Genomic DNA, 20,939 nt, shown 5'->3' on the forward strand with positions numbered 1-20,939 from the left:
ACAAAAGAGCGCACAGCAGCATTTCAAGTTTGATCTCAGATCTTTTATTGTCAAACATGAGCATAACCAGAGTATCTGTACAAAACGACTGCTGCTCCAGATAACATGGCTCCCTCCCTCAGGCCCAGCAGCTGGAGGTCCTGGCAGATGGTAGGATGGAGGGAAACTGGGATCCACAGACCCTCGTGCTTACAGGCCGAGCTTGGTCCTCCTCCAGTGTCTCCTCTTGGAATTGTACCTGAAATGAAACAGAAATACAAAACAGCAAGTCAGTGAAAAAAAAAGAAAAAAAGAAGTGAGATTCACATGATGGAAAAACACAAAAACTGTCAAAGCGAGGTGATCTGATTCTGAAAATGTGTCTTCTCTAATTAACAAACAGATGACCGTCCTAATAAAACAGATTAAAATGTGTTCTCATTGTACTGATGTTTCAACTGGAAACTATGAAGTTATGTAAATAAATGGACCTTTTTCACAGCAGCCATTTTGACACGTATTTTATTGAAAATAAAAATGTTGTGGAGCATCTCTTACTACCGAGGTGTACAAATTTCCTGATTTTCCAGATTTCCTAGAAAGACATTCTGATCATTTCTCCTGAGTTTTGTAAAAAAAAAAACAGTCGTCTTATTTATTTAATTGTAAATGTAAAGACTGACTTAGTAGTACAACAAACTTGATACCAACAGCACCAGCCAACACGTTCAAACAAGAAAACATTATAATTACGACCGCATTCAAGGGTTCATTTGAAAGTGTGGCGACGCTGCTCTAGTTTCAGGGACTCCAACCGATCAATACTGTTGGTAATAAAACATTTCATTTGAGTTATTAATAGGATTGGTGGTGATTTATCGAATTAAAAAGTTTTCCATTCCACTTGGGACTCGTCTGGGACCGAGCGATTAAACAAACAACGCTGATAACGACTGGTCATTCAGGAAAACACGGCGTATCCGGCTGCGGTGTCCGGCTACAGAGCGTCCTTCATCACCAGCGCGGCGAGCAGGAGTACGAGCTCCACAGCAGAAACATACTCTCAGCAGGGTTAATGACAGCACTCCAATGCAAGGAAGTGCTGCAATTGCAGACCTGCTTTACATGAAATTAAGATTTCCCACTTCCTCCCTGCTGTTAAAGTCAGCCAGTCAAGACATCTCTGCGCTGATAATGATGACGTCGAGAGCTCAACAATAAAATGCAGGACAATCTGAAGCCAACAAAACAAGACACACAACTGGCAAGATTCAGACAGCCTCAACACCTTTAAAAAGGAACCTTCATCTCCACCGCACATTAAAGCGTCACTGTTGAAATTATGTGGTGCTTTTCAGGTGTCATCGCAGGAGTTTGCAGAATTTAGGTGAGTGTTTTGTAACTGTTATTTAGTGATGTGATGCACGACGGCGTTTTATTTTGAAAAAAAAAATGGACTGAATACTCTTTTCCAACTTCCTGTCTGTCTGATCCTCCCTGTGTGTGTAAGCGATCTCTATTTTGCTTTCACAGCTTGTGTTCAAAAGTGACCTGACTTGAAAAGTAATAAACAGGACTTCAGACAGCTGCTGGCAAGCCAATCGTATTCAACATAGACAAGACATTTGAACTGGTCAAATCTATTGGGACGATGAATGCAGTCCGTTTCTAAATTAGCCATCAAACCCAGAGTCTTGTGTGCATCCTACTGATTACAGCTGAAAATTAAAAATCGCCAATAAAGCTGCAACGTATTGTTTGACCCATCACTTTTAAGACGAGTGACTTGAGCAAAGAAATGTAAATAGGAGCGAGTTACATCGACTTTTACCATCTTCCTTGCACTTTATACGAATGTATAAAAACAAAAATGCGACTCGTGATGAACTCACCTGATCTTGTTGCCGGTTTTCATCCGGATCCACTGAGGAATGGGCCTGTTCTGTTTCTGCTTCTTCGCGAGGAAGCGCTTGATCCTGAAAGTCTTGTGGGACGACTGGAAAAAAAATAAATAAATAAAATAAAAGTACCCCGTTAGGACCGTGTCAATACCAAACACAACGTGTCTGCAAAGCTGAAGTAAACAAGCATGTCGCTAACATTTAGGAGGGAAGCTTCAAGCTAACGTGCGCAGCACTACAGAGCGTACCGGCTCGCATTGCTGAACCGATTTAATATGCTCGTATTTCGGTAGTTTACACAACATACAGACTTTTGATGGACTATTAAGATATGTATTCGTCAATAAATGTACCAAAGCGGGTTTTTGTGCCGTTCTGACGTGGATGTTTAAAGATTTTATATTTACCATTTTGTCCACAGTCCTTTCCTCCACCTTGACGATGGTCGAAGAGAAAGAAGGACGTGACGTCAGGACCTTTAACCAATCAGCGTCCACGAAACAGGTTCTCCGTTTTGCAAACAGCGACACCAAGTGGGCAGTTGTTTATTAGACGCATTCACTTCACCGTAAGACCCTTAAAGATTTTTTTTTTTTTTTTAAATGAATTGATTTATTTCATTCATGTGAATTTATTACTTAATCATACGTTTTTCATAGGGCTCCCATTCACCCCACGGTGCACTGCTGTTTTAATATTTTCTCAAGCACCCGTAAACCACCAGCACTCTAAATCTGTAAAAGGCTATTCGTTAAATATGGCGATTGACATTAAAAAAATTAATTGGCAAGAATTTGGTAGGTGATGAACTTTTTTTTTTTAAACATAAATGCTCCAACTTCACAGGTATCCGTTTCTTAAAATGCAAAGAATAGCTGGTTTCATAGCCTTCTATAAGTAAACTTAATACCTTTTTGTTTTCTTGGTTTGATTTTGAATGTTTATAGTCACTAAACTACCTCCCTCCCAAAAAAAAACAAAAAACAAACAACAACAAAAACATCATCATCAAGGTTTCATAAAAGAGCAATAAAGACACCAGCACTTTTTCGAAGGTCACTTTTATTTCCAAACAGAAGTGTTTACTGTGTTAGCATCACCTGCAGCGATTTGTTTTCATGCTGCGTTCAGTTTAGTGCATCACAGATGAATGTCTAACAGGAGGTTCAAATTAGAAAAGGGGAGAAGGCCACAGGTTGATCACTCCAATCATTTGACTTTTGTACCTCAAGTCTGCATGCAGGCTGTCACATGGCAGTCTTGTAAGAAATGGCTATTTCTCCTGTCACTGTATATATGGATAAACAAACCAGACTGGGTAATTATGAATTATGTCCTTTGGTAGATGTTGCACAGATATTTTAGAGCGACAGACCGTAACAAGTTTCTACACATACTGCTGAGCTCCCCTGGCAGAGTGAGACGTCACCTGCATGTGTCCACTTCAAACTTAAAATGGTGAAACTACGACAAAACACATGTTCAAGAAAGGAAATGTAGAGCTTGGCAAATAGATACATATTGAGTGATAAGTGAATTTATTTTATACCTGCAGAGTGTGATTTAGAAACTAAGACCTGAATGTTTGCAGTTTGTACAACTTTTCTCTGTCAGAGAAGTAAGGTCACTTTGAGTTCACGTGGTCCAACAGAGCTTTGGCTTCACCTAACGTGCCCTACAGCCAAACTCGTTCCAAAAGTTACTGTTACCTCTCCTAAAAAATAAAACTAAAGAGTGTCACGTTCAGGCACCAAAGAGGCTCCACATCAACACATCTGCCTCTGAGACTGGGAGGGCTGGATGCAAGTGGCCCCCGAGACACCACCCTGCTGCTCTGAGCCTCACAGGCCTGCCTCCTCTCTCCCCACCAAACTTAAAACACCGTTGGGTGGAAATGTGCTCAGTCGTCTCCTTTCTCTGCCACTTTCTTGGTCTCGGTATCTGGTTTCCTGTCGGCAGAGCTGGACTCGGTTCCTCCTCCGGGGACTCTGTTGCGGCTCCTGGCCCCTGGCTGATACAGCTGAATAGCAGGCCGGTCCTGATGCAAAGGAACAGTCCCGTCACACACACACTAATACAGAACTGTAAGAAATAACCAGATGATTTCAGAGCCAAGAGTCATTACCTTGTTACGTAGCCGCTCTCTTTTACTGCTGTCTTCCTTTTTGTTGTCTTTGGCAGATTTCTCTGGCCTCTCCGAGTGAGACGAGTCCCCCATGTTTTCGCCCCTCTTCTCCAAGGCTCTCTCTTTTTTGACCTCCTCCTCCCGCTTCCTGCACGAGTTCTCTCCATCCTTCCGCTCTCTCCTCCTCCGCCGGTCCTCGTCCTGCCGCCTGATGCGATCCTTCTCTCTCTGCCGCCGCTCCTTCTCCCGCTCTCGTTCGCGGTCTCGATCCGCGTCGCGCTCCCTGAACTCCTTCCGCCCGTCTTCGTCGCCTCTGATTGTGAAACACAAGTCCTGTTTAAGAATTCTGCTCAAAGTGAGAAGGGTGACTGCGGAGAAAAGACAGAAGTAACTGACTTTCTTCCTCGATCCTCCTTGTTCTCAATGTTCAGACGCCTCTTATGATCAGCGTTCCCCGCGGATCTGTCCTCTTTATTTGGTTTCTCTGGTTTCTTGGGCTTTTCCTTGGGTTTCTCAGAATCAGCATCGTCGCCTCTGTCTGGTTTCTTCAGGAGCTACGTGACAGAAAACAAAGACAGATTCAAAATGAGATATTGGAAATCGCGCCGTTTTAAACTGCTTTGCTCCACTGAGACACACACGCACCTTAATTTTTGGTTCTTCTTTAACTTGGTCCTTGTCTTTATCCAGCGGTTTCTCAAGTCTTTTCATCTTCTCTGCCTCTTTGCGCTTCCTCCTCTCCTCTTCCCTCCACTTACGACGCTCCTCGTCACGCAGTCGCTTGCGCTCGAGTTCCCTCCTCCTTCTCTCCTCTTTCTTTTCCTCACGGATTCTCTGAACGGCATTAAAACAGGATGTGTGAGGTCGGCCTTCATCGTGCAAATTAACATACGATACCTACATACAGTACTAATTCACCTGTTTGTTCTTCAGGAAGTCCAGCAGAGGAGTTGTTTTTTTCGCTTGGAGAAAGAAAAAGATGTTTAAATCCAGCCTCCTGCACTGTGTCTTTTATAAAACATATACAGAGATATTTAAAAAGCACCTCCATAATTTAAGGGACTTCTAACATACCTACGAGTTCCTTTGATTTGGCCTCAAGCTCTTCCAGCAGGGTTTCAGGCGTGGAAGTGAACTTCTCATCGTCTCCGTTGTAATACTCAAGGAACTTCTTGTAATCAGGATCTGAAAGAAATACATAAGATACAGACATGTTAGCTGATTCTGGTGAGACTGCTTCTCTGTATCCAAGTATTTTTAAACTAAAAGAGCATTTTCAGATCAACCTATCGCCTTATGAACAGTTTTCTTTTGATATTAACTGAGAAAACACAAGGAAAGTTGTATCCACCATAAACTGAACCACCATCAAATCTCACTCTTCTATCAAAGTTGCACTGTGGAAGAAGTGATTATATTTACCTTCAGCAATCGTTCCACACTTTGCATCCTTTTTCTTACTTCTCTTCTTGGCAGTCTTTTGAAAAGGTGCAAACTCCACAATGGCAGGATACTCCTGACCTGTTCAAGGAAAACCGTACGCAGACAAGCATGAAGCTCCAGATCCTTTCCGGGAGATCCCTTCAACGTGTACGTTTAACTTCGACTTAATATTTGTCACACCTCTGTTGTCAATGAATACATATCCATCAAATCGGTCTCTGAAGAGGACTATGTCGTCTTGATTCTTGAAATTGATGTAAGCCCTTGCGAAGAGGTGAGGGTACATGCTGCGAGGACAAAACATCAGTCAGATATAAAAAAAAAATTAAAAAAAAACACAAATGTTTAGGGGGTAATAACAGCAGGCTCCAGGTCACTTCACCTGGTGTCATTGGAGAAAAACTCCAGGTAGTCCACCTCTGGGAGAGGCTGCAGCTGCTCCTCCAGCTCCTCCTTAGTCAGACTTGGTGGTAATCGTCTGATCACAATCTAGGAAGCGAAAGACGACAATTTAAAACAGAGGAGGACAATCAGACTGGGGGAGGAGGAAGCAGGAAACTGACAACACTACACTACACATGTTGCGTCTGACAAAACACAACTAGTTTAAAAAAAAAACATGCTGCTGTTCAATAAAACTGTCGATATGCATAACCCGACGGTGATAGCAACATTAGCTCCCGCAGCTAGCAGGCTTTACCTTTGTCATGGCCTCCTTCTTTTCCTTCGACTTCTCCGTCTTTTCTCCATCTTCACAGTTTATCTCCAGCTTTTTCTCCTTCGGTCGAGTGTTTTCTTTGTCTTCCTTCATGGTTGAAAAGTATACTGTGAGCCGCAATTGAATCTCATCTCATCCAGCAGACTTGTTTACTTTTTTTTTTTTTCTTTTTTTTTTTTAGCAAGTTAGCACTGGCTCGTAGCAGACGAACTAACCGTAACTTCCTCTTTGACGGTTGGACCTGCAGTTTAGTCTTCCCGCCTGACGGGGGCGCTACAGACACAACGGGGCAGCGTCAATTTGATTTCTTACATCAAATATATTTGATTTGTATTTGTTTCCTCTGAGTGTCCCAACTGAAAGGATTTTTTGTTTTTGTTTTTGTTCGTTAGTTTGTGCAATAACAAAAATAATCGCTTTACAAATCAGCAAAATAGAGCTTCCGCTTTTCCCCTTCAAAATAAAAGGCCACAAGTTCCAATCGTCTTAAAAGTACATTTTTATGAAACATAAAGTGCATTTTCAAAGTGTAAATAAAACGTGGAAAACAAATGGATTCATCAGAAAAATATTTGATTTAGTGATAGATGCGTTCACTTATACATTGAACAATTGGGCACATATTTGTGACACAGTTAAAGACTTGTGGAAATCTTTGCACAATTGGCAAATATCTAGATTAATATAGATTTTGGCTCCTTCTATTTTTCATGCAATCTTGCAAAAAGCAAGCATGTTGAATTTTTTTGTCAATAATATCATTATTATGACAAAACACTATGCCTATATATTGTGCCATTTTACCCAATCATCTCCATTGTGCAATGCACTGTTATTTTAATGCCCCCCTTTTCTTCAATATTGAAAAATGATCTTGTTATAACTCTCTCAATATAAGTGGTTATTATTCACATCATATTTTGAGTTGTGATTCTGCTAAGAAAGAAAATGTATTCACATCGTACAGCACTGAGTTATTTGTTCTTTTTTTTTCCTGTATGTTACAAATAAAGTTGGAAAAATTACTTTTTGTCACAGTTAATCAAGTGTTCAGATAAATAACCGATTCAATTAAAACTGCAAGCAGTGATATGATGGCCCTCGCACGCTGCACGTCAGGGATCCAGCGGGTCGGGGCCGCCGGCTCCCCGACGTGCAGCACAAATTTTTACACTCATAATATGTCTACTTGTGTTCTGCGTATTCCCGCTTGCAGTTAAAAAAAAAATTCTCGATCTCGCTCCTTATTCTACTTTAAAGAACTTGGCGGCTTCAACATCTTCAAAAACTCATGAAAGTTGGTGCATGTGCAAAGTTTCGTGAAGTTTGGAGCATCGTTTGACCTTAAACTTCAACTTCCTGTGTCACGGCGAAACATCAAACTTGGCTGCATCGCATGGCTATACTATATACTATATACAAAAATACATTTTGGGACACTTTTTTGGACGACATACTATATTATGACTTTTTTGAATATTTTGGACAACATACTTTGGATATTTTGGATGACTTTTTTTTTTTTTTAAATCATTTTTGGGAGTATGACCTTTTTTTTTGAACTGACATGCATGCCTCAAGTTACTTCTCACTGGGAGGCAACTGCTTTAACCAGTGCACCACTGTGTTGTCCGAAATGTGGAAAAAAAAGAAGTCTCTTTTGGGCTATTTTTTTAAATTTTTGTTTGAGTTTTGTATTGTTGTTCACCTTTGGTTTGTTATTAGTATGAATGCATGTACAAACCCAAACCCGTGTGGCTTAACCTTAGAGGGAATTGCCCTCCGTGTACCATATGGCTTACCCGTGAATAGTCTGGTTTATTGAGGAAACCATGCGAACCATGCATAAAACCTGTGCGGGCCTAGATGTGTGCACCAACTTTCATGAGTTTTTGAATATGATAAAGCCTCCAAAAATGCAAAAATGTCTGACATTGCTTTGTTTGACTGCACATGTTATCTTTCAAAAAAAAAAAAAATGAATTACAGTATCTAGTTACAAATAAAATCCCATCAATTTCGTATGTGTAATAATCTGACCCCTTGATAATATCCCGCTCTTTGCCAGTCAGTTCTATTAAGCTTTTGGCACTTTTATTTTGAAAAAGATGCACCGGAAGTGTCTTCCTTTTTCCGGTAGGTGGAACGTAGGTCATCAGGACGGTCGACATTTTGTTGGCTTCCTAGCAAAAATAAACTGTCTGCGGTGGCCTCAAGAGTTGCTCCTTGTCATCATGTGGTATGAAATCCTGCCGGGTCTCGGCATTATGACCGTGTGTCTGATCCTCCCCGGCATCGCCACCGCACAGATCCACAAGCTCACCAACGGAGGAAAGGTGAGCGCGACGCTGCGTACTCGCCGTGCTCGTGTTGTAAAGCGTGTTGTCCTGCTTTAATTTAAACAGCTGAATTAAAGTGTCCCGTCCTGTCCTCCCCGCAGGAGAAGAGGGTCGCTCGGATTCCGTGGCAGTGGTATCTGTTGGAGAGAGACAGGCGAGTGTCGGAAACGGGACGCCACTTTGACTCCAAGGTGAGTCTCATTGACGCGTCTCCATGTGTCCATAATATAATAATAATAATAATAATAATAATAATAATGATGTTACTTGTGCACATTCTCCAAAGAAATCCAGTGGTTTTGCAGGATTTAAATACATTTCCCCGTTTGTACTGCCGTCAGTTTCTAAAAAAAAAACCAACCCCCCCATACAGTAGATATTTAAAAAGCAGACAATAGACATGGTATCGTCGACACATTTTTGAAAAACAACTGTAAAGATGTTTGCTTTGGATAAATAAATAAATAATAATAATAAATTTAAAAAAAAACCATCTTTTTAGTTCATTCAGAGTCAGGATATCACTTCATGGAGCAAAAGATATTTGAAAATGTCTCGTGTAATGGCGAGATCCTTAATTTGTCTGTGAACAGCGTTGTATTTGTGAGACATGCTGATGCACTTCAACGATATCAAGTGTAAGATATCTGTATTTATTTAATATCCTGTCAAAGTTAGCAAAGAACTAATAGTTGGACTATGACCCATTACTGAACAATCAGATTAGAGCCTGTCATTTTTTAAAAGACCGGTATATAGGATTTAAGTGGTTCTATTGGCAGAAATAAAATGTAATTTTTAAAATGATGTTTACATTTTTGTATAATCACCTAAATATAGGAATCACTGTGTTACCTTGCATTGAGCTCTTTGTATTTCCGTAGGGAGCCTGTCCTCCACACTAGGCCATGTTTCTACTGTAGCCCAGAGGGGACAAGCCAAACACTGGCTTTAGAGAGGGCCTTTCACGTTTGCGGCCTTCGTAGGTTCAGTGAACGCCAATTCATTCTTTTCCCGGCCGTGTACACGTCGCGGGCCGACGTGTACCTAAAATTGTATAATTAATGGAACCGCATGTGCTGAACAATGTACACTGAACAGTGGACGTGTAAATTGGCCTTTACACACCATCAAATGTAAAATAAAATGTCTCCCTAAAGACTCTTTTTTTGGCAAAGCGTACAATAGCATATACATTTTGTAAATAAAAACATGCTCTCAGCCTAATTACCACACAGGAAGAGCAGAACTTTGCACAGATACCGTCACTTATTCTGGTTAATGAGAACTGTGCTGAGTTTGGTGGAGGACAGAAGACTGCTAGAAATTACACTTTGGTCACCAGAATTAATGAAACCTAATAAAGATGCTAAAGGTGTAATTTATAGCAGATCCAACAGGGGAGGTTGGAGGTGTCAGTCGTGTGTTAACAGATGATTTTGGTACAAAAGTCAACTGATCTGAAATCGAAAGCTACGTGGAAGTAAGAACATCTGTTGTCTTGCAGACCGCTGATGAATAAAAACTGTGATCTGATGATCTTTTCTATTTTCTCACCAGGGACTTGAGAACATCCACTGATGAGGAAGAATACGGAGGACCAGACGAGAAGAAAGTTCTTTGCTGTACATTGAAAGATTATATTTAACATTCAGTTGTTTGTTTTTTTTCCAGTCTTTTCAGGCAGTTGTTCTTAATTAAACTGTTCCATACTGGAAATCTGTTCAGGCTCCTTCTGTTGATTTCTACCGGCAACAGATGAGAGAGAGAGAGAGAGAGAGAGAGAGTGTGTGTGTGTGTGTGTGTGTGTGTGTGTGTGTGTGGTGTTCGACAGAACTGTATGAATATCGCAGTATCTGCTGAGAGACCAGACACTGTCATTCTGGAGCTGTGATACATCTTAAATGTACAGTTGAAATGTTATGAATTAATCAGTTCATTAATTAGATGATCACTAGAAAATCAATACAGGATTAACTATTAAGTTGAAGTGACACGTCAGAAAAATACTTTCTCTAAAATCGGAGGATTTGCTGCTCGTCTACGGCGTCGAGGTATTTCTATGACAAAATGACATTTGAAGGTGCGATGAGCATTTAACAGACTTATAATTGATTCCTTTAAAATATTACATATTGATGATGAAAATAATTTTTATGCTTTGACGAAGGCACATTTTCTGGTCAATAATTGTGATCTTCAGAAACTTTCTTCAAATTTGGCACAAACATTAATTTGTACTTAAGGCTGAACTGATTAGTTTGTGGGTCAATGGTCAATCAAAATGTAATATTACAAAAATATTCTTGGCTTCAGTGGTCCTGAAATGGAGTTTTAACACCTCCAGCAGGTTGAACGCTAAATGTGAGAGGTCCTGTTATCATAGACTAAACAGGAAAGCAGAAAATAAAATATATGCCACAGTTAAATTTGAAGTTTTTCGGATGTTTCTCTCATCTTTGCCTTTTTACAAACAAATAACTGGAAACATTTACCTTACATTGACATTGTCTTTAGTAAAATTCCTCCAAAGTACAGACAGAAATGAAAATGACAGAAGGACTTGATAGTAAAAAAAATTTATTTACCGTTGTGTTCGGGAGTATTCTCAGAAATTTACAAGAGGAAATAAAGAATGAAAAATTAGTCCCAGTGATTAAAACAGATGGAGAATACCATAATACAACGGAATACTTTTCAGACATGTTTGTTTCCCATTAAATTCCCTTCACGGCGTGGAAACTGAATGCGGGGTATTCTTACAGAAAGAAAACGTTACGTCTCAAGTCGACAGACGGAAAATAAAAACGTGTCCAACAGAGAGGACGAGCGAAGGGAAAACTTTGCGGAGACGTGACGCTCACTTCTCCTCCTTGCCTTTGGTTTTCCTGTACACCATCTCCCTGAAGCTGGACAGGATCTTGCTCTCCCTCTTCCTCCTCTCCTCCTGGTTGAACGACGCCAGAGCTCTCTTTTCATCCGCGCTGTAGATCTGGTTTTCCTTTCTCAGACGCACGGCCTCCATACGACGATGTCTGCACGGGGACGTTTGAAGACGTGTCAAAAGTTGCATTTTTAAAACGCAATACACTTTGTAGATATATTGTTATTATAGAATCTTTACACTCGTAATATGTCGACTTGTCTTCACTTCGGTGCAACGGGAAAAAAAAAATTCCCATCATCCTCCATTTAAGGAAGTTGACTGTGATAAACATTGCGTACCTGCTGCCGCTCATCACGTAACCAGACTTCTCAAAGTTGGCTATCTCGTCGCTGGTGAGACCGATCTCTCCTCTTCTCGGGATGCGTTTGCCGGCTTTCACGTACTCCGCCATCGCAGCGCCTTCACCCGGCAACAGTGCGTGACCAAAACTGGAGGAAGACAAAGAGGATCTCATCAAGACAAGTGGCTGCATTCACGTCATGAGACACGGGCGTAGAAAAAAATACAAGCCACAGTGGAAAAGAAACCGTCTTCAGCTGCAACGAAACAAATATTCTTGTTATCAATCAATCAATCAATCAATCAATCAATCAGCAGTTTGATCTAAAAAGAGTCAAATAAAAGCAAGAAAATTCCTTTTCTTTAAGGATGTTTGTTTTTTTGTTACATTTGAGGAGCTGGAACAAATTCATTCTTCGATGTTTTGTTTTTTTTTGCTTGAGAAAATGACTAAAACGATCAAACAGTCATGAAAAATGTTCAATTACTTAAACTGTAGCACTTGATTTTATACCAAATTATCTTATTTTGTTTTTAACTGGCTGATACCGACATGGTCACTTATTTTCTCTGCATGTTTTGTGTTGTGGTGCAATAATCTGACAACAGAAACAGCACAAATATATAAAAAGATTCCTGTAACCTTTTAACTTCAGGGAAAAAAAAAAAAAAAAAAAATCAAGTTTTTCTAACATCCCTGTGAACAGAGAGCTTTTACTGTGAAAGTTCTCGGGCAGAGTCACGTGAACATAATGCAAAAAGAAACGCGAGCGATGAAGAGACTCACTCCAGAGGTCGGTCGTCCTGCGACTGTTGAGTGAGCGGTGCTTCGGGGCCGACCATGTCTTCGTCCATGCAGGACTTCTCCACCCACATCACTCCGCTGAGATCCTCCTCTTCCTCCTCCGACTCTTCGCTGCTGGAGTTGCTGGACTCCTTACGGCTCTTCTTCGCCTTCTTCTTCTTGGACTTCTTCGACCTGTTCAGAAACGTGTCGGTTAAAACGTCTCCGTGTGAACGACGCTGGCACGTACCTGCACAACAGGACCTACTTTTTGCTCTTCTTTTTCTTCTTCTTCTTCTTTATTTCTTCTGAAAGAACCAAACGCGAGAGTTCAGCTGACAAAGCTTTGATAAGCGTTTCCATAAATGACTTTAAATAAATCAGAACCGTCTTACCTTCTGAATCCGACTCCAGCTCACTTTCCTCCGAGTGCTTCTTGTTCTTTTTCTTCTTGGACTTCTTCTTCTTCTTCTTCTTTTTCTTCTTCCTGTCTTCTGTTAATCACGGACAGGTTTGCTTTAATAAATTCAAACTGACACACAGCGTCACTGTAATGCAGGTGTTCAAACGCTGCGTACCTTCGGAGCTCGATTCGGAGCTGCTGTTTTTCTCATCTTCTTCAACGGGTGTGAATTCATCAGAGCTGACGGCGAGAAAAGACAAGACTGGAATGAAAGCTCTCCGCGACCGAACAAACACAGAGAAACGTCTGACGCTTCTCCAGAAACAAGAACATGCAAATAAAATGTCATTGTGAAAGGGGGAGGGGGATTCTTGACTTACTCTGGTTCTTTCACTCTGGGTGAATATCCCCAAACTTCGGGACAACCGAGCTCCCCGATCCTCTCCCTCTCCTGCAGGCGCCTGGAACAGAAAGACAGACAAATCCCCGTCGTTTAACCGTCTTACAGGTCGAATATAACAAACATCATTGAGATTAGCGCGACGGCTTCCATCTGAGAATCTTACCGATTCTTAGAAAGAAAAATTACACACAAAATATAAACGGAGAACATTGTTTTCTCTCTTTGAACATACAAGGACTTTAATGAAACTATATCGACTATTTTATAAATTCCCTCAGCTACATTTGCTAGACTGCAATTTGGCCCCTCATTCATTGTTAATATCCTTATATACATACACATTTAATTTACACTGATATAATACACATCGATGTCAAAAAAAATATCTATTAATATTTCGATATTGATGTCATCTCCCGGCCCTGACTGTGACACTCATCTTGTTTTTAAGGATGAACTCCTGTGTCTCTCTCTTACAAGTTTCTTCCCGACGGAGGACTTTCCTACCTGGCAATAAACGCCTCCTGTCTCTGTCTCTGAGCGTCGTCCCTCTGCTGCTCGTAATAATAATCATCTCTGAAGCTGCCGTGTTTTCCAGGAGCGTCCCGCTGCTCGGACCAGTTGTTGTGGTTGTTGTTGCCGCCGCCGCCGTTGTTGTTGTTGTTGTTGTGCCGCTCCCTGGACCGGGAGCGGCTGCGACGGGGGCTTCCTATGCGGATCCGTCTGATAGTCCTCGCCTCTCGGAACCGACTCTCGCGCTCCTCGCGTTCTCTCTCCCTGTTGCGCGGCTTCGGGAGTTTGGGCCCGAAGCTGTCCGGGGACAGACTCCGTTCACGGCTGCCGGTGCGGTGGCGGCTGCGGCTGCGGGAGCGGGTCCGAGGTCTCCGGGCCCGAGGACTCCGAGGCTCCCCGCCACTGTCCGAGCTCGACCTATCCGCCAGAGGCATGGCCTCTGATCGCTGTAGACTTAAAACGAAACGACAGGACCGAGATAGGAAATCAAATATAATGTCTAAAGGGAGAATAACAAGATGTCGCTATCAGGTTTCTTTTCGTTCAGCAAGCGTCCAATAACCGGAAGTGCTGATGCGTCCGTCCCCAAATAGACACCGGTGCTCCTCCTAACATACCACACATCGTTCCGCTTCCACTTATAATATAAATTTGTCAAAATTGTTTAAAAATTTTTTTTTTAAAAATCCAGAAAACTAGTGAGAACAATAAGATCTTAAAAATATTCTTCAGTATCATGTAGCTTTAAAAGTATTATTTAAACTATAGTTGATACTGGCTGTGACAGCTGCTGACCTTTTAATTACATTTAAAATGTGATTTATTTTTGATTGGTTTGTATTGATATTTTTTTCTATTTTATTTTATTTTTTTAATTGCAGAATTTCTATTGTAACCCCTTTGTACATTTGTTTCAGTTGTTATGCCTATGAAGCACTTACAAAAGCATGTTTAAAGAGTTGCTGATTCAATACTATATAAACATACAGTATTATCTGACGATGCAAAAACAAACTGCAACCAAATGCAAAAAGAACAGAACAGATTAAGGGGCAAAAGATAAGAAAGAAATATGAAATATAAATTTCATTCATATCAAAATAACAATGAAAACAAATTATATAATTTTAAAGTGGACAGTGTTATTATTAACCTCTTGGCACGGAGGTTGACTTAGCTGTGTGTTACTGGTAAGCTCTGTAACTAAAAGTGTTTATGTTGTGGATGTAAAAGCACAAAGTCCGGTTGCATTTAAATGCTCAACACTTCTTTAAATCTTTTCCTAGGACGGCGAAGGCGTGAACCGGCGTACTCTGCCTCGATTGGCTCGTTATAATTAGGGGAGGGCCAATCAGCGGCAGACTAGGGCGGGGCATGCCTTCGTCATCCTGGGAAACAAATGTCACTACCGGGAAACTTCAACAAAAAAAAAGGTGGATTATGGGGATTTGACCATCAACCATACAAAGTAAATTAGTTTTGGATGCTGTGCTCTAATTTTAAAGTGGCTGAAGTGGTTTTGTAACGACAAAGAGCAGCTCGGTAAACCAATATATCCAATTATACAGTTACAATGAAAATAAAAGTGCAGCCCGTGAACAAACCGACTGAGGAGAAACTGGCTAAAGAGTACTTTTTTTTTTTTTAACGGAGTTGAATAAGGCTGCCACGTGCCTCATCTGCAGACAGAAAGTTTTTATTCAAGGAATATAACGTGAAGCGGCATTATAATGCCAAACACGCGGAGAAGTTTAGTATGTACATGAACCTGAGCCTGTCCAGAGCTCCACTGGTAATTAAATAAATCATTCAATGTTTCTGAGCTTATATTACCCTCACGGTTGAAATGCACTTATTGTAAATCGCTTTGGATAAAAAAAAAAAAAAAAAAAAATATTTTTAAAAAAGCGTCAGCTAAATGCAATAACGTAAAGTCGCTTTGCACTTTTATTTTGAAGGTGAGCCGGATGAACCGGAAGTTATCCCGACTGAAACCCGGTGTGTAAAAAGTAAACACTTTTCTGCTCAAATAACATCCAGACACGGTTTCACCGTTATTTTTTTTTTTTTTTTTTTAAAGGTGCGTGTGTGTGGAGTCGGCCTGTTTTGTAAAATGTCTTTTTAACGCTACCTCGTGTCGATTTTTTTTGACGTTTTGTTAAATCCTCCACGACGGCGACTCCTTGCGGCCGATGAGGTTTAAACGGGAAGCGGTGAAGATCAGCTGCTCTCGTTAGCCATTGTTTATAGCCAGCGCAAAGTTAATTAACACCGGAGGCGGCACCGGTCCTGGCGAAAGCACCGCGGTTGCAGGTAAAAAAAAAAAAAAGAAAAATGCTGTTATTTTCCACACGCTGCTGCGAGAGATCGGAAACCTTTCATTGTAGTAGCAGCTAACGATGCTAACCAGATGCTAACCCCGTAGGCCGCGCCGCCCCCTTTAAGATCGCGTTACCTTTTGTTAGCAAGCTAACATCAGCGGGTGAATATTGCGTTCAAATAAAAAAAAATAAAAAAACGCTATAAAAAAATTAAAAATACGAATAGATTTGTCAAAGCAGATGCTTTCTCCGTTAAAAATGCAATTTCACGTGAATCTAAAGTTTCAAGCCAGTTTCCTCGTTCAACTAACCTTGTAGCTGACGCCAGCTAAGGAAACGTCTTTTTTTTTTCTTTTTTTTTTTTTTTTGTACAAACCTTGGTATTTTCATTCATCTTCTCACTGCTGAGCTTAAAGTTAATTGTCCAATGAATTTGTAATTGCGCCTTAATAGTGGTAAATGTATCGGGTACAGTCAGGGTTTAGTGAACGAGCAAATGAAGTTTATTGATGAAACTGTTTTGATCAACTTGGCAACCGGCGAGGCCGTTTTATTGGTATTGTTCTCGTTTAATTTGTCACTCAGTGATAGTAAACATTATTGCTGTCTCGGTATGACGGAATTACATTTCAACAGCACCTCGAGCTGCAGCCTGAATGATCACAGACTTGAATCAACACCGTCAAGACAGTCTTCCTGAAAAAAACAAAAAAAAAAACCCCCACAACTGTCGTGGATGTAAGGTTTACTGAAAGTATGATACCGCAAAGGTTATAGCCAGATAATAACACTGGAAAGTGAGAGTATGTAACAAGTCGGAGGTGTTTGAGACTAAAGCTTCCTGTAACAAACCCTGTGGGAGGTCCAGGTATTCTTGTCCTGCTGCCTTATCTGTGATAATTGGCTGTCCAAAACTGAACTTCAGCCAACTCTTTGGCGAAAGGATTTGTTCAAGCACCTGCGCGATATTTTTTTTTTTGCACGGTGCCGTAATCCATTCGAGCGTTTGCCCCCGTCGATTCAGAACTGCGGTATTCACTTGTCCTTTTTTCGTTTTCTCTTTCTGCAGACATGCCGAGTCTAAAGCTGATATCTGCGACCGACACACAGTATTCGGCAGCTGTGCTGAAGTCCATGAATGACCAGCGAAGTCATGGGTTGTTTTGCGACGTCACCATCATCATACAGGACAGGAAATTTCGAGCTCACAAAACCATCCTGTCTGCCTCCAGCACGTACTTCCACCAGCTCTTCAGCGTCGCCGGACAAGTGATCGAGTTGAACTTCATCAGGCCAGAAGTCTTTGAGCAGATTCTCAACTACGTCTACAGCTCCAAGATCATCCGTGTCCGTTCCGACATGCTCGAGGAGCTCATAAGTGCGGGACAAATACTGGGTGTGAAATTCATTGCAAACTTGGGTTCACCGTTGTCACAAGTGAAGGGTCTGCCTGGTTTGTCGAAGGAGACGGGAAACAAAAGTGACACGGCCACAGAGATGATGCCGATCATCACGGAGTCCTTCTCCATATCCGCGGAGGAGTTCAATCAGACAAACAAACCTGCAGGTACCGAGGACGACTCGGACAGTGATGTTATGTTTGTCTCGCATACGGACGGTCAAACCAAAGCAGGCACTGAGAAAGCCAACTCTGGTGAGGTCACTGATGTGGATAAAGCTGATTCAGAAAATGTCACATCAAACCAAAATGAAGAAACAAATCAAGCCGTTGCAAAGGAGGGAGAAAAGGCCACCACCCCCGTTAAAACAAAGCCTCCCAGTGTCAGTGTTCCCGACCCCAGTTTGCCGAACAGCAGCCCTCTGCGCAGTCCGGACAGCAGCTCCAACAACTCCAACTCCAACAACTCTAACAACTCCAACAACTCGTCTTCCCCTGCAAGAGTTTCCTCAGGAAGTGCTCCCACGACACCAGCCAGGCCGAGCAGTTTAACCCCGGAGCCATCGAGTGCCTCTCAGTCCTCTGAAAACAGCGACATCATGGGAGTCCACAAGAAGCAAGTTTCCACTTCAGCTCAAGCAGGGGATTCCAAAATAAGGCTCCTTGATTTGTCCGAAAGATCAGCAATTCAAAGTAACATTCCCAAACCTGCTATGGCAGCAAAAAAGACAGTGACCCTCAACACGGCCACCGAAATCGATTCCATTTCATCAGGCTGTAAAGTTTACGCCAATATTGGAGAAAATACTTACGACATTGTCCCAGTGAAGGAAGATCCGGGCGAAGGAGGCTCCAAAGCCAGCAAAGGGAAGAGAGCTTTGATGGCAACACCTCTGAAACCCTTCGATAAAACACCCGTGTCACCCAAGGCCGGACCAAACAAGAAGAAGACCAAGACGGAGCTGGAGGATCACTACGAGCTCATCATGGACGGGAAGACTTTCTTCGTGTGCATCGTCTGCAAGCGCCCCTACGTGTGTCTGCCGAGCCTCCGCCGCCACTTCAACACGCACTCGTGGGAAAAGAAGTACCCGTGCCGCTACTGCAACAAGGTCTTTGCTCTGGCCGAGTACAGAACTAAACACGAAATCCACCACACGGGCGAGCGGCGGTACCAGTGCTTGTTGTGCAATCAAATGTTCATAAACTACCAGCTGCTCTCCACTCACTGCAAGCAAGCCCACAATCAGGATCCCAGCGGCAGGAAAGAGAAAGACGACGCCGACAACAACCTGTACCGTCTGCTGCCGTGTAAAACGGTGCAGATGAAGTCGTACTCGTGGATTACCGACGGGCCCGGCGTCCCCGTCATATCCGAGGACGGCAGCGTGCATCACATAACCACCGTCGGAGAAGCCGTCCACTCCTCCACCCAGAGCAGGATGCTGAACTGGGACGACATCTTCGTCGAACCCGACGCTCACATGCCGCCTCAGACCAGCGCCCAACCGGGGTCGACCATGAACACTCCTGCACAGGCAGCCAAAGAGTTTGACTTTGTTATTCCAGAGACGTACTGAGCAACACGTGCTCCTCCTTGTTTATCTGTGCCTTTTAGGTGCCCCTCCTGTTTTTTTCGCTTTGGTTCCGCGTCAACAATTTGTTTGTGTAATTCTTGATGGTGTCAGCTTAAGATACGGTCACGTTAGACTTCCAGCTCAATGAACTTGGCTGTCTGTAGTAACAGTGACGACGACGACGATGATGATGATGATGCCCTCTAGACTAATTTTTGAAGGCTCTCAACTGTGAATCTGCCAGCAGGTCGCAGCAAACTACCACGAGTCAAGTCGGGCGGCTTTAATTGAAGTTGAAGGAGCGAATAGTTTCAGGCTGGATGTGTAATGTGACCGTTCCTTCGCTCGTGTTACTCTGCTTTTCTAATAGCCTTGATCTTTTATATCATTGGATAAAATGATAAAAACATGAGCAAAAACAGACATAGAAGTGTTTCACGTGCACCAGAATCATGAAAACTTCCTAATAATGATTATAATTCCACATATGAAATTATAAGGTGCCCCGGAAAAACAAAAGTGGAGGGGGGAGGGGGGGGGTTGTTTAAGGTATAACTCAGCAGCTGCAATGAAAAGGCAGGAAATCATGTCATTTTCACGGTATGAAGTCATTGCTCTTTCATGCCCAGATTTATTTTTTTTGGGTCATCGGTTTAAATGTATGAGCCGGAAGATGTCAGCTGAAGGACAAAGTGACACGTTAGACATTTGAATCGTCTCCTGTCGGGTTTTTAACATTTTAGGCCGAGCCGCCTAAATCCGAAAAATGACCCCGAGCAGCCAGCTGAGGCCCGCTTCATGAAATGGAAACGGGGTTACCTATTTAAGAGAGTGAAACCTCACTCCATTCGTTTTTCTTGTATGTAACCAGGATACGTGTGCCTCGTAGTGACATAAATCAAGGTTGCTCAGATCCATCATCGACACAATCATGAAGCTCAGTCTGGATCTGAGGATCAGATGTAAACGGACGATGATTTTCATTCCCATTTTAATCTTAATTCTGTACGAGATGGTTAACCATGATCCGAAATCAATTTTTCATTATGTTTTGGTCAGCAACGTCATGCGTGGGTCTTTGGGCAGGGAGGATAAACATTTATACAAATTTTAATTGGCTTAAAAAAAAAACATTTACATTTTTTTGTCAATTAGGCACTTTTGTTTTATTTTTAAAACACCTGTATATTTTTTATTTCTTTCCATTTCCATCTTGTTTATGAATTCAAATGTTATTTAATGCCAAAATCTTGGCGTTGGCGAGAGATTTTGGCAAATGTGATGATAAGGATTGACATAAACAGGATTATTTCGGTCCACATATATATATAGAGCACTGAGTATTGAATCAGGCAGAAGATTTGTCTTCTTTTTTCTGGTAATATTTTTACTTTTCTGTTGTTTTTCCTTTGTGTCGGAAGGTAGTGATTGGTTAGTACAAGTAAAAGTAGTGCTAACATGGGAATCTATTGTGTGTCTTGTCATTCAATTAAATCATGCAGGTTTTGTTTTTCAATAAACAGATTAGCATTGATGTGAAGAACTGCATATGTTTGTGTAACTAAAGTTAACTTGGACATGTATTCCCTTCTTTCTTCCAAATCAAAATGTTTTCGACGAAGCTTATGGAGAGAACTGCGGCAACTTTAACATTCAACACAGTTCTCGGTGGAAAAAAATATGAAAATGCTAACATTTGAATATTAAGCAGGTATAACTTTAAACATGGTTATTATCTCAGGAGTGTGGGCAATAAACATAACGCACCTCATCAAAGGCGACATCCATAAAGCATCTGGCAAATTTCG

At 41.7% G+C, this 20,939-nt stretch overlaps 5 protein-coding genes across 6 annotated transcripts; 2 read left to right on the forward strand and 3 right to left on the reverse strand.

Annotated features, from left to right (window-relative positions):
* Positions 1 to 21: 21 nt before the first annotated feature.
* On the reverse strand, positions 22 to 2,376 carry rpl39 (ribosomal protein L39). Its single transcript, XM_069694234.1, has 3 exons — positions 2,288 to 2,376; positions 1,872 to 1,975; positions 22 to 238 (listed from the first exon to the last, which is right to left on the reverse strand). Exons 1-3 carry the CDS (start codon positions 2,288 to 2,290, stop codon positions 190 to 192), a joined length of 156 nt encoding a protein of 51 aa, XP_069550335.1. The 5' UTR covers positions 2,291 to 2,376; the 3' UTR covers positions 22 to 189.
* A 549-nt stretch (positions 2,377 to 2,925) lies between these two features.
* upf3b (UPF3B regulator of nonsense mediated mRNA decay) lies at positions 2,926 to 6,417 on the reverse strand. The gene is made up of 10 exons (XM_069694236.1): positions 6,149 to 6,417; positions 5,831 to 5,937; positions 5,629 to 5,735; positions 5,428 to 5,526; positions 5,080 to 5,190; positions 4,924 to 4,967; positions 4,651 to 4,839; positions 4,402 to 4,559; positions 4,006 to 4,318; positions 2,926 to 3,918 (listed from the first exon to the last, which is right to left on the reverse strand). The coding sequence occupies exons 1-10, from the start codon at positions 6,257 to 6,259 to the stop codon at positions 3,781 to 3,783; spliced, it is 1,377 nt and encodes a 458-aa protein (XP_069550337.1). The 5' UTR covers positions 6,260 to 6,417; the 3' UTR covers positions 2,926 to 3,780.
* A 1,876-nt stretch (positions 6,418 to 8,293) lies between these two features.
* Positions 8,294 to 10,228, forward strand: ndufa1 (NADH:ubiquinone oxidoreductase subunit A1). The gene is made up of 3 exons (XM_069694237.1): positions 8,294 to 8,502; positions 8,607 to 8,696; positions 10,066 to 10,228. The coding sequence occupies exons 1-3, from the start codon at positions 8,401 to 8,403 to the stop codon at positions 10,084 to 10,086; spliced, it is 213 nt and encodes a 70-aa protein (XP_069550338.1). The 5' UTR covers positions 8,294 to 8,400; the 3' UTR covers positions 10,087 to 10,228.
* An 848-nt stretch (positions 10,229 to 11,076) lies between these two features.
* Positions 11,077 to 14,417, reverse strand: nkap (NFKB activating protein). Of its 2 annotated transcripts, none has more exons than XM_069694253.1 (8): positions 13,829 to 14,417; positions 13,299 to 13,379; positions 13,094 to 13,158; positions 12,911 to 13,006; positions 12,784 to 12,823; positions 12,519 to 12,710; positions 11,731 to 11,880; positions 11,077 to 11,540 (listed from the first exon to the last, which is right to left on the reverse strand). In XM_069694253.1, the coding sequence occupies exons 1-8, from the start codon at positions 14,266 to 14,268 to the stop codon at positions 11,366 to 11,368; spliced, it is 1,239 nt and encodes a 412-aa protein (XP_069550354.1). In that variant the 5' UTR covers positions 14,269 to 14,417; the 3' UTR covers positions 11,077 to 11,365. The 2 variants fall into 2 exon arrangements, with proteins under 2 accessions (XP_069550354.1, XP_069550353.1); XM_069694252.1 differs by having other exon boundaries at positions 12,911 to 13,009.
* A 1,411-nt stretch (positions 14,418 to 15,828) lies between these two features.
* zbtb33 (zinc finger and BTB domain containing 33) lies at positions 15,829 to 20,925 on the forward strand. Its single transcript, XM_069694244.1, has 2 exons — positions 15,829 to 16,147; positions 17,225 to 20,925. The coding sequence occupies exon 2, from the start codon at positions 17,227 to 17,229 to the stop codon at positions 19,132 to 19,134; it is 1,908 nt and encodes a 635-aa protein (XP_069550345.1). The 5' UTR covers positions 15,829 to 16,147; positions 17,225 to 17,226; the 3' UTR covers positions 19,135 to 20,925.
* Positions 20,926 to 20,939: the final 14 nt, after the last annotated feature.

This window comes from Brachyistius frenatus, unplaced genomic scaffold (assembly GCF_029030835.1).
Source record: "Brachyistius frenatus isolate BFR_SWC_R1_liver_20210118 unplaced genomic scaffold, ASM2903083v1 Contig_17, whole genome shotgun sequence".
Taxonomy (NCBI): Eukaryota; Metazoa; Chordata; class Actinopteri; family Embiotocidae; genus Brachyistius; species Brachyistius frenatus.

Bases quoted from the DNA above. Each gene is read 5' to 3' on its own strand.
- upf3b (XM_069694236.1), bottom strand. From the start codon at position 6,259: ATGAAGGAAGACAAAGAAAACACTCGACCGAAGGAGAAAAAGCTGGAG. The intron at 4,968-5,079 runs GTATGTTAGAAG...TCTTTCTCCAAG, and splicing joins CAAATCAAAGGAACTCGTAG to CGAAAAAAACAACTCCTCTG. The intron at 4,840-4,923 runs GTGAATTAGTAC...AATGCCGTTCAG, and splicing joins ACTTCCTGAAGAACAAACAG to AGAATCCGTGAGGAAAAGAA.
- rpl39 (XM_069694234.1), bottom strand. The intron at 239-1,871 runs GTGAGTTCATCA...GTTTCATTTCAG, and splicing joins AAAACCGGCAACAAGATCAG to GTACAATTCCAAGAGGAGAC.
- zbtb33 (XM_069694244.1), top strand. From the start codon at position 17,227: ATGCCGAGTCTAAAGCTGATATCTGCGACCGACACACAGTATTCGGCA.
- ndufa1 (XM_069694237.1), top strand. From the start codon at position 8,401: ATGTGGTATGAAATCCTGCCGGGTCTCGGCATTATGACCGTGTGTCTG. The intron at 8,503-8,606 runs GTGAGCGCGACG...TCCTCCCCGCAG, and splicing joins AGCTCACCAACGGAGGAAAG to GAGAAGAGGGTCGCTCGGAT. The intron at 8,697-10,065 runs GTGAGTCTCATT...TTTTCTCACCAG, and splicing joins GACGCCACTTTGACTCCAAG to GGACTTGAGAACATCCACTG.
- nkap (XM_069694252.1), bottom strand. From the start codon at position 14,268: ATGCCTCTGGCGGATAGGTCGAGCTCGGACAGTGGCGGGGAGCCTCGG. The intron at 13,159-13,298 runs GTAAGTCAAGAA...TCTCGCCGTCAG, and splicing joins CCCAGAGTGAAAGAACCAGA to CTCTGATGAATTCACACCCG. The intron at 12,824-12,910 runs GTAAGACGGTTC...TGGTTCTTTCAG, and splicing joins GCTGGAGTCGGATTCAGAAG to AAGAAATAAAGAAGAAGAAG.